The following is a 12,330-nucleotide window of genomic DNA, read 5'->3' on the forward strand; positions in this document are numbered from 1 at the left end:
ATCTATTTATCTATCCATCCAAATGTGACAATGACCAGCACATCCTAGTAAAATTATGCAAATATGAACTAGTGCACATTGGAGCCACATGGGGCAGTCGAGAACGTGGGGAGCTGTCCCAGGAGGTCAAGGGTTATGTCAACTCTATCTCTACCCTCAGGACACAGGTACAAATATTATAGTGACTTTCTTGTTTAACCCTTCAGTCTAAGTAGAGTCTGAAGATCCTGCAAGTCAGCACATGCAAAAAACAGTCCACTGGCCTAGAAGCAGGGAACAGGAATGTGATGGGAAAAACTACTGTGTGTGGCGGAAAGGGGCATCATACTGCATGTATGACTGTGTGTGAGGGACTGTGGGTAGAAACCTATGGGGGGACTTTAGGGACATCAAAATGTGTGGGGGCTGTGTGATGATCATCTTGTATGGTGTGAGCTGTGAGGGCATCATCCTGTGTGGGGGACTGTGGGGCATTCTGTGTGGCGGGCAGTTGGGGTATCATACTGTGTATGGGGTGACTGTTGCGGAATTATACTGTGTATGTGAGTGACAGTCAGTGAGGGTATCATATAATGTGTATAGACATCATAATGTGTTGGGAGCACTGTGGGGACATAATACTATGTGGGGGACTGTTGGGGCATGATACTGATTGTGAGAGCTGTTGAGGCATCATCTTGTGTGGTGTGAACTGTGAGGGCCTCATACTGTGTGGGAATGACTGTGGGGGTATGATACTGATTGTGGGGGCTGTTGAGGCATCATCTTGTGTGGTGTGAACTGTGAGGGCCTCATACTGTGTGGGAATGACTGTGAGGGTATGATACTGATTGTGGGGGCTGTTGAGGCATCATCTTGTGTGGTGTGAACTGTGAGGGCGTCATACTGTGTGGGGGACTATGGGACATACTATGTGGGGATATGTGAGGTATCATACTGTATGTGAGGGAAAGTTGGGGACTCAAACTGTGTGCATGGGGGACTGTGGGCATATCATACTGTGTGGGAGAATGTTGGGAATCATAATGTGTGGGGGGGGGGGGCTGTGAGAGCATCATACTGTATTGGGTACTGTGGGGGTATCATACTGTATGGAAGGCTGTTGGCGCATAATACAGTTTGTGGCAAGCTATAGTGGCATCATACAGTGTGGGAGGGGGACTATGGGGGCATCATACTGTGTTAGAGGGAGAGATTATGGGGGTATCATACTGAGTGGGAAGGGGACTATGGGGGCATCATACTGAGTGGGAGGGTGACTGTGGGGGTATCATACAATGTAGGAGGGACTGTGGTAGCATCATACTGTGTGGAGTGGCCGTCAGACATTACACTGTGTGGAGGTTTGGGTGTCATCATTATAGGTTTGTTGTGGGGAGAGGTGGGGGATGATACAGCATGGGGTGTGTACTTTGTGGGCAATTATACTGTGTTTGGGGAATGTCGTTTGTAAGGACATCATACTGTGAGTGGCGAGCTATGGAGGGGGCCTGTCGCTGGAGGAATGTACTATGTGAAGCACTGTGGGGGGCCATGAAAGCCGCACTGTACTGTATAAGAACACTTAAGGGCTTCACTAGGCGAAATATTTTTGTGATGGATCATATATGGGACTGGGATAGATTATTCAAATTGTCTCTCCAGGAAAGGAGACAAACTGTAGCGCAGCGCCACCTATTGGAAGTAGCGATCCTAAAATTCAAATGTGGTTTTTAACAATCCTTTGCATATGACTTAGGATTTTTGGGATAGATTAGGAAGTGACATAGCATCAAAAGATATTGCCATAGGTCTCTATGTGCCTTACGGTATATATCCCTCTTTCCTGTCTTTCAGAATTAGGAGGTACTTTACACATACCAAGGAGCATAGCAGCATGTAAACACCGAATATATGACTATGGAACTGCACTACTGCCATATAGACTATACTTACATAATTATATACTACATTATGGCCAAGGGCGTAGCGATCGTGGTCGAAAAGGCTGCAACCGCTACTGAGCCTGGGGATGGAAAGGGGGGGCGCTGGCACCAGCCCATATTTCAGCTGGATGGGGAACATATACACCAGGATGGGCCGAGTATAGGCCCTGGATGAGAAACATTACTATATAAATGGGGGAAGGGGGAACAACTCATATGTCTTTATAAGGCCCCTAAATCTGACCAATATGCAGGAGGCAGGTCCAAATTTTGCACCAAGGCCCATCAGAGTCTAATTAAGCCACTGATTACTACCATATACACTGTACTTATATACCGCATTACTGCCATATGGACTATACTTATATACCGCAATACTGCCATGTAGACTGTACTTATGTGCCCCATTACTAACTGATAGACTGTACTTATATACCGCAATACTGCCATATAGACTACACATACTGTATATACCACATTACTGCCATATAGACTGTACTTATACACCGTATTACTGCCATATGGACTATAGTTATATACCGCATTACTGCCATATAGACTGTACTTATACACCGTATTACTGTCATATGGACTATAGTTATATACCGCATTACTGCCATATATACTGCACTTATATACTGCAATACTGACATATACAGGGGTTGGACAAAATAATGGAAACACCTAACGTTTTGGCATCATAATCTTCGAACATGTTATAAACATGCAAACCGTGACATGTGTTAATGTTTTGTAGTTGATTATTTGTGTTATGTGATATGTGTATGTAAATTAACTGTTTGTTTTGCAGACTTGTAAGAACATTGATGAGAACCTGATACAATGGCAGACCTCTCGGATTTTCAAAGAGGCCAGATTGTTGGTGCTCGTACGGCAGGCGCTGGTGTAACAGAAAGTGCCCGGATGCTCGGCGTGTGAAGAAGTGCTGTCTCCAAAGTAATGACTGCGTTTGAAAGAGAAGGAAAAACGTCCGCAGCAAAGCTCAGGTCCGGCCGAAAGTCGAAGTTGACTGAGAGACCGTTGGACTCTAAAGCGAATTGTGAGAGCATCGCAAGACCACGGCTCCGAAAATCCCTGCTGAGCTCAATGAACACCTACAGAACCCAGATTCCACGAAAACTGTTCATTGGGACCTGCACAAATCTGGACTCCACGGAAGAGCTGCAATTAGAGAACCGCTGCTGTCAATGACAAATGTGTCCAAGCGTTTAGAGGGGTGTAGAAACCTCCAGAATTGGTCCTTGAGCAGTGGAAACATGGGATATTCTCAGACCAATCATCGTTTACCCTTTTTCCGACCTCCGGCCGAGTGCACGATTAGAGACAGTGGAAAGAAGCATTGCATCCAGACTGCATTCTCCCAACCGCAAAACATGGCGGAGGTTCTGTGATGATCTGGGCTGCTATTTCGTGGAGAGCCGCCGGGCCAATGATATCTCTCTGTCTATCACCCCACCCGTGCCCTCCACAGTGCTGCACCCCCCCCCTACATCTCCTCCCTCATCTCTGTCTATCACCCCACCCGTGCCCTCCGCTCTGCTAATGACCTAAAGCGGGCTTTACACGAGGCGATAGATTGTGCAATATGTCGTCGGGGTCACGGTTTTCGTGACGCACATCCGGCATACCGCACAACATCGTCTCGTGTGACACCTCCTAGCGACGCAGTAACGCTCACAAATCGTGAGTTGTGTACTCGTCGCTAGGTTTCATAAACTTGTTTAATTAAAATGGCGGAGGTTGTTCATCGTTGACGATTGTGCTAATCGATCGTACCCGCCCCCGTCATTTTTGCGTCACGGGCAATTAGTTGCCTATGGTGCACAAACTCGTTTACCCCCCGTCACACATAATTACCTTCCGGACGACCTCGCTGTGGGCGACGAACGTCCACTTCCTGGAGTGGGCAGGACGTTCGGCGTCACAATGACGTCACATGGCAGGCGGCCAATAGAAGCGGAGGGGCGGAGATAAGCGGGATGTAAACATCCCGCCCACCTCCTTCCTTCCATTAAGCCGTCGGGTGCCGCGGGAGGCAGGTAAAGCTGCTCTTCATCGTTCCCGTGGTGTCACACGGAGCAACGTGTGATGCCACGTCAACGATGAACAACCTCCGCCATTTTAATTAAACAATTTTATGAAACCTAGCGACGAGTACACGACTCATGATTTGTGAGCTAGGAGGTGTCACACGAGACGACATCGTGCGGTATGCCGGATGTGCGTCACGAAAACCGTGACCCCGATGACATATCGCACAATCTATCGTCTCGTGTAAAGCAGGCTTAAGACTGACATCCTCAACAATTCGAACCTCCCACTCCCGTCTTCAAGATTTCTCACGAGCTGCGCCTATGCTCTGGAACACGCTACCAAGAGAAATCCGATTAATTCCCAACATCCACACTTTTAAGCAGGCCCTAAAAACGCATTTCTTTAGACTAGCCTATCACCTCACTGCCCTGATCTAATCTAGTCCCTTTCTGCCCTTCAAAAAATGTACTTCCAGTTCTCGTCTCGTGCACCTGTATAAATTCTCACCGACGGGTTCATGCAGCTGCTTTTGAATCCCCTTTTAAATCGATGGCTGGACCATATATGACAAGCTTTTCTCCCCCCATTCACCTTTTGTGTCTCCCCTATTTCCTCATAGACTGTAGCTTACGAGCAGGGCCCTCACTCCTGGTATCTTAATTTTGTTATTTTGTATTATCTCATATTGTCTGTACATGTCCCCTCTTAATTGTAAAGCGCTGCGGAATATGTTGGCGCTATAGAAATAAAATTATTATTATTATTATATCCCTTCATGGAAGAATTAACAGCCGAGATTATTTAGGCATTTTGGGCGACCAAGTGCATCCCATGGTTCGAGCACTGTTCCCGGAGGGGAACGCCATCTTTCAGGATGATAATGCACCAATTCATACAGCTAGAATCATTAAAGCATGGCACAAGGAACATTCTAATGAAGCTGAGCATCTCATCTGCCCCACACTCCCCAGACCTCAACATTATTGAGCATTTATGGTCGATTTTAGAGATTCAAGTTAGACGTCGATTTCCGCCACCATGGTCGCTCAAAGAACTGGAGGGTGTTTTAACTGCAGAATGGGCTAAAATTCCTTTGGAAACAATACCTCGGAGAATTGAGGCTGTAATCGTCGCAAAAGGTGGCCCTACACCCTATTAAACTAACTTTTGTTGATGTTTCCAGGTGTTTCCATGATTTTGACCAACTCCTGTAGACTATCTTTATATACTGTGTCACAGAGAGAAACAGTACAATCCATAAAACATCCCTGGATAAAAGACATCTTCACCCCCACATTGAACATATGGGATCAATTATAAGCGGTGAAGAAAGAAATTAATTAAAACAAGAGAGCGGGAGCGCTGACACTTCCATCTTCATTGAGGTGTGACCCCCCTGGTGTGGACAGGTAATTACAGCAGAGGAATGCTGGGAAAGAGACAGCAAGCAGAGATCTGTTACGCAGAGAAGAACTGCCATCCCAGGCATGAGCTTCCTCTCATCAAAGCATCTTTTTTAGACACTGTCTTTGGTGTCCAGAAGTGAATATTGGGGTTTTGCTTCAAACTGATATTTATGGGAGAAATATTTTTGGCATATTAGTGAAAGGAACAGAACGCATTCACTCATGTCATCATAAGGCGGACAGAACCCCTCCAACTTAATATAAATCTTTATTTCTATATAGCGCTAACATATTCCACAGCGCTTTACATACATCAGGAACACTGTCCCCATTGGGGCTCACAATCTAGAGTCCCTATCTGTATGTCTTTGGAGTGTGGGAGGAAACCGGAGAACCCGGAGGAAACCCACGCAAACACGGGGAGAACATACACACTCCTTGCCGATAGTGTCCTTGGTGGGAGTTGAACCCAGGACCCCAGCGCTGCAAGACTGCAGTGCTAACCACTGAGCCACCACAAGTCTGCAGTGCTAACCACTGAGCCACCACAAGACTGCAGTGCTAACCACTGAGCCACCACAAGTTTGCAGTGCTAACCACTGAGCCACCACAAGTCTGCACTGCTAACCACTGAGCCACCATATTTTACCTATCTCTATAGGAAAATAAAATTGTGATAAGAAACATGACCACAACATCTTCTGCCTGAGACCTCCAGGGGCAAAGATATCCAGTAAGTTGGGGATCTCATAAAATTCTGAAGGGCCGAACAAATCCCACAAACAGCCCCCACAGGAGCTCATCAAGGGGAGGTATATGGGATTGGGCATAATTTAGGTTTGGTCCTTTGTCGGTCCTTGGAACATATAGCTTGCAGTGGGCTCTGTAAGTTTTTCCTAAGGAGTACATTCCTTCTCTAAACTCTAAAGCCATTGCAGTGACATCAGGTTTAGTAATTTTATTTTGTTTATGCCTTTTAATTTATATAATTGTATACACTGTATTGTTTTGTTCCCTTTGTAACATCTTCTGTGTACTTTTATAAATATTGTCTACATTTTGGATTGAATATATAAAATTTAATGGATTTGTTCCTCTTGCTCTATGAATCGCCTTCTCGAAGCCCTACATTACCTGTTACAAGTGTCCAAGCTGCCCATAAAACAATTGGTGGTAGCAGCTAGTAGTTTCTTTTGTTATTGGGCAGTTATCAGTGTCTGTACCAAGGTATATAAATATTACATGCTATAGAATTGACTATATATATTCTATACCCTCACTGTGAGTTCCCGCGGCCTCGTCCATTAATTATTGGTTAATTGCGTAATTGTCCTGATGATTGGGGGCGGCAGTGTCCTGTTTGTAACAAATTGGTGGCAACCAGAGGAATTATACAGCATTAGTGATCTGGTTTGAGCAATCATTCCTGTTACTAAAAACTGGCAAGGTCCCTGTGAGGATTCTGTGCAGAGTTTTGAGGATCCGACTTAGTGATTAACATACCTGGGACATTATTGTAAGTGTATCAGTTACACCCCTCACCTCTCTGTTTTTTTTGTTTTATCTTTTATTTGACAAGTGACTGCTAAGATGGCAGCTGCTTATAAGAACCACGAGAAAGCCATGCTGATCCGTATGTGTGAAGATATAGGTCTCTATAGGTTCAACAAAAGAAATTCCATAAAAAGTCATGACACCAGCTGAAATCTATCAGTAATTAGAAAGCAATCCTGCCACTTAGTGACAAACAATATCAGCTGGTTCAACTGACGGCCTATAAAAAGGTGTCTTATTATCAAAGTGCCACACAAGAAACATCTCATGATGCATAAAACCAGTGAGCTGTCTCAAGACCTTCACAACCTTATTGTTATAAATCATACTGCTGGTATTGGTTACAGAAGAATTTCTAAATTCCCGAAGGGTCCAGTGACTGTTGGGGCCATAATCTGGAAGTGGAAAGAACATAATTTCACCACAAACCGGCCAAGAGCAGGTGCTGCCCTCAAGATTTGAGACAGAGGAATGAAAAGAATTACCAGAAGAGTTGTCCAAGAGCCAAGGACACATGTGGAGAGCTAGAGAAAGATCTGAAATCAGCAGGTTCAACTATTTCAAAGAAAATAATAAGTAATGCACTCCCCCTCCATGGCCTATATGCACGCTCCTGTATGCACGCTCACCAAGCAAGACTCCATTGCTGAATAGAAAGCAGGTTCAAGTGTGTTTACATTTTGCTCAACAACATTTAGCCAAGTCTGTGAAACACTGGGAGAATATAGTCTGGTCAGATGAGACCAAAGTTGAACTCTTTGGATGCCATAATACACACTATGTCTGGAGGCCAAAAGGCAAATCACCCCAAAAACACCAACAGTGAAGTTTGGAGGTGGGAGCATCATGGTGCATATAGTTGAAGGAAGGATGAATGTATAAATGTACCAAGACATTTCTGATAAAAATCTGCTACCATCTACCTGGATGATGAAGATAAGACGAGGATGGATATTTCAACAAGACAATGATCCCAAACACACAGCCAAGGAAACTCTCAATTGGTTTCAGGCAAAGAAAATAAATCTGCTAGAATGGCCGAGCCGATCACCGCAGCTGAATCCAATCAAAATGTATGGAAGGAACTAAAGCTCAGAGTCATAGAAGGAGCCGGGACCTGCAGGATGTGAGGAGTGTGTGCGGAAGAAGGGGCCAAAATCCCACCTGAGCAATGCAGGCGACTAGTGTCTCCATACAGGATGTGAGGAGTGTGTGCGGAAGAATGGGCCAAAATCCACCTGAGCAATGCAGGCGACTAGTGTCTCCATACAGGATGTGAGGAGTGTGTGCGTAAGAATGGGACAAAATCCACCTGAGCAATGCAGGCGACTAGTGTCTCCATACAGGATGTGAGGAGTGTGTGCGGAAGAATGGCCCAAAATCCACCTGAGCAATGCAGGCGACTAGTGTCTCCATACAGGATGTGAGGAGTGTGTGTGGAAGAATGGGACAAAATCCACCTGAGCAATGCAGGCGACTAGTGTCTCCATACAGGATGTGAGGAGTGTGTGCGGAAGAATGGGCCAAAATCCACCTGAGCAATGCAGGCGACTAGTGTCTCCATACAGGATGCATCAGGAAAAGGCTTTTGTATGATGTGTTAAATTTCAATAAGGTGTTCAATACTTTTCCCCTGTGTTATTTCTCATTATTACACATAATAAAATGAATGGACATCTATGGTTTGATTTCTTTGCCTGTGTGGGTTGGATGGGTTGTTACCGACATCTGGTGAGAAATTCCTGTCAATATCATATTTAGAAATATTATTATTTAGAAAATTGGTGACGTGTTCAATACTTATTTCTCCTGCTATGTATACTGCACTACTACCATATAGACTATACTTATATGCTGCATTACTCAGCATACTGTTGTTGTTGCGGCCTCAACTCTATCACATTTACCTCCCCTAGGTCAAGGCCAAGAAATGTAAAGGGCAGGTAAGATCCTGCGCTAATGAAAAATAACTTAAATTTGGGGGTCTTGGTCTTGGAGGTGATTATTTAGGGCCCCCAAAGCAAAATAAACTTTCTATTTGTACGGAGTAACTTCGAGGACAATGCAGCTTCTAACAGTCTATTATACTGGGCCTCTCGCTGATCATCAAGCTGCTGCCGGCCCTCTTGGGCACGTTGGTAGATGAGGACATTTATACGGATCTGCACTGATCGCGGAGGAACATTTGTTTCCTTCCGCTTTTATTTCTGTTTTATATTAAATCTCTAATTAGAATTTGGAGATGCCGAGGCTCGGAAATGTAATTAGCCTCATTATCAAAAACTGACATAATAAATACATATTCCGCATCTTCTTTCATGTTCTCTTCATATCGCCCTCATTTTACCAATTAGCCGTAATGTAATCATCGCGGCACATTCAGATGACAGTGACGGAGCGGAGGACGCAGCGGTTGTGAGGGCGTCGGATGATGAAATCACATAAGTTCATGTTGAGATGATGGCAAGAAGCCAAGCTCTCACCTTAAAGGGATCCTTCCTACTTTCTCTGTCAGCTGTGTAGTGAAATACAACACACTGCTCTCTGTTATCAGCCACTTTATGCTGGGAAGAGGCTGGCTGAAAAGTTCTTCAATGAGATGGATGTGCTCACCTCTGAGCGAGGCATCATCTCTAAATGTAATTTTAGAATTTTTAATGCGTACCTGTAATTTTAGGTTATTGCTCAGAGTACTCTGTCCTGTGTGTACAGGACGATCTTGCCATTAAATGACTGGTATCTTGAATTTTTCACCAGTTTTCCCCTCTGTATTCTCTACTTTTAATTTTCAGTTGTCTCTGAGCAAGTGGATTGATACTAGCTGATATGATGTCTCCGAATTCTGGCTCTTGTGTGTCTATACAGGATATGCTTAGAAGCAGCAGGTGCATGTAGGACATTACACAGCAGTACTGAGCAGTGTAGCTGTGAATCCAGCACGGAGGTGAGACAAACACTAGAAAGCAGCAGAATGAAAAACTTTATGAAGCAGTATTGAGCAGTGTAGCTGTGAATCCAGCACGGAGGTGAGACAAACACTAGAAAGCAGCAGAATGAAAAACTTTATAAAGCAGTACTGAGCAGTGTAGCTGTGAATCCAGCACGGAGGTGAGACAAACACTAGAAAGCAGCAGAATGAAAAACTTTATAAGGCTTCTTTCACACGTACGTGCCTCCGGTACGTGTTCGGTATGTGAGAAAACTGCCAGAGACACGTACACACGTAGACCTAGGTATTCCTATGGTTTTGGACACACGTAAGTAAGTATTTTCGCACGGAACGTGTGTCCGTTCCATACTTATGTGTGTCCGTGTGTTTCTCACGGCAACATGTCAGTTTTTTCTCCGGCATCACGGGTGTCACACGGAACGCAAATGTGTCACACGTAATGCAAAGGCACCACACGGATGTGTTCCGTGTGACATGCACCGGAGAAAAGACATGTGTCTGTGAGAATAAAAAAAACCTTTACTCACCTTCTCCAGCGCTGCTAACTCTGCAGCTGCTGTCACTTGCTGCCGACCGCCACTCATTATACTCATTGCATATTCACTTCATTGCGGCCGGAAGCAGCAGCAGCGGGGAGTGGGCAGGACCGGAGACCGAAGATCAGCACCACAGAGAGCAAGGCCAGGGACAGGAGAGTAGAAAGTACCCGTTCTCCGTGTGTTATCACGGATAACACACGGAGAACACACGTGTGCAATACACACGGCACACCGAGGGCAATACGCACCTTTGACACGTCCATGAAAAACGTGCGTGATTTTCACGGACGTGTGAAAGAGGCCTAAAGCAGTACTGAGCAGTGTAGCTGTGAATCTAACAGGGATGTGAGATAAACATTCACTTGAAAGCAGCATGAAAGACATTATACAGTACTACTAAGCAGTGTACCTGTGAATCCAGCACCAAGGTGAGATAAACACTTACATGAAAGCAGCAACATGGAGTACATTATACAGCAACACTGAGCAGTGTAGCTGTGAATATAGCATGGAGGTGAAATAAACACTCACTTAAAAGCAGCATGAAATACATTATACAGCACTATTAAGCAGTCTACCTGTGAATTCAGCACAAGGGTGAAATAATCACTTGCGCTAAAGCATAAAAAAAAAGATAATACAGCAGTACTCAGCAGTGTAGTTGTGAATCCAGCACCAGGGTGAGATACATGAAAGCAGCAACATGGAGGACGTTATACAGCAGTACTGAGCAGTGTAGCTGTTAATATATCATGGCGGGGAGATAAACTCTCAACTGAAAGCAGCAGCATGAAATAAATTATACAGCACTATTAAGCAGTGTACCTGTGAATTCAGCACAAGGGTGAAATAATCACTTGTTCAAAAGCATAAATAAAAGATAATACAGCAGTACTGAGCAGTGTAGCTGTGAAACCAGCACAAGGGTGAGATAAACACTCACATGAAAGCAGCAACATGGAGTACATTATACAGCAGTACAGATCAGAATAGCTGTGATTCCAACACTGGGGTGAGATAAACATTTATTTAAATGCAACTTGGAGAACATTATACAGCAGTACTGAGCAGTGTAGATGTGAATCCAGCAATGATGTGAGATAAACACTTGAAAGCAGCAGCATGGAGAACATTATACAGCAGTACTGAGCAGTGTAGATGTGAATCCAGCAATGAGGTGAGATAAACACTTGAAAGCAGCAGCATGGAGGACATTACACAGTTGTACTGCGCAGTGTAGCCGTGAATCCAGACTTGAGGGTGAGCCAACACACTTACTAGAAAGCAACAGCACTGGTTTGTGTGTGTTCTGTGCCTCTCACTTTTTATGATTGCTCAGTGATTTTCCAGTGTATCTTGTCTTGAGTATGACGGATTTTAGCGGTGTTTTCAGAGTAATTGATAAGTTCAGAATGTGGAAGAGGAGTAGAAATTGGTATAAGATACTGTCTATTACAAAGTTTTTTTCTATATTTGGGCGCACCAATAATATATGCAAAGTTTGCTGAAACGACGGAAGCATTTAAATCTGTCTTTTTGGCTTTATGGGGAAAAAAAATCTTTTGATTGACATCACAGTATACAGAAAGACAAGCAGTGACAGAATCATGGCAGATACTTACAACTTCTGGGATTACGTGGATGGAGAGGTCATGGATGGCTTTTACCACGATGCAGAGAGCTGACAGCAGGAATATTGCACCCAGGATGACGCAGGCTCTGTGGAATTGAATGTAACACACAGTCGTCACATTGTAATTACACCAGGAGCTTCTCTTAAAGGGATACTCCACAATTTATACAGTAACTTTCTATAATCCCTTCTCTTGTGCTGGGCCAGGGTTACATTCTATGCTCTTCTCCATTCAGGAAAATTCTACTGGTTTCCTATTACTAGAGTG

General features: G+C 44.4%; 1 protein-coding gene across 1 annotated transcript in view; it reads right to left on the bottom strand.

Annotated features, from left to right (window-relative positions):
* Positions 1–12,330, bottom strand: part of TMEM163 (transmembrane protein 163) — a 200,855-nt gene that overhangs the window by 39,678 nt on the left and 148,847 nt on the right. Inside the window, exon 5 of the mRNA XM_075317134.1 lies at positions 12,052–12,148. Coding sequence (XP_075173249.1) covers positions 12,052–12,148 — 97 coding nt within the window. The remainder of the gene's footprint in view (positions 1–12,051; positions 12,149–12,330) is intronic.

This window comes from Anomaloglossus baeobatrachus, chromosome 7, assembly GCF_048569485.1.
Source record: "Anomaloglossus baeobatrachus isolate aAnoBae1 chromosome 7, aAnoBae1.hap1, whole genome shotgun sequence".
Taxonomy (NCBI): domain Eukaryota; kingdom Metazoa; phylum Chordata; class Amphibia; order Anura; family Aromobatidae; genus Anomaloglossus; species Anomaloglossus baeobatrachus.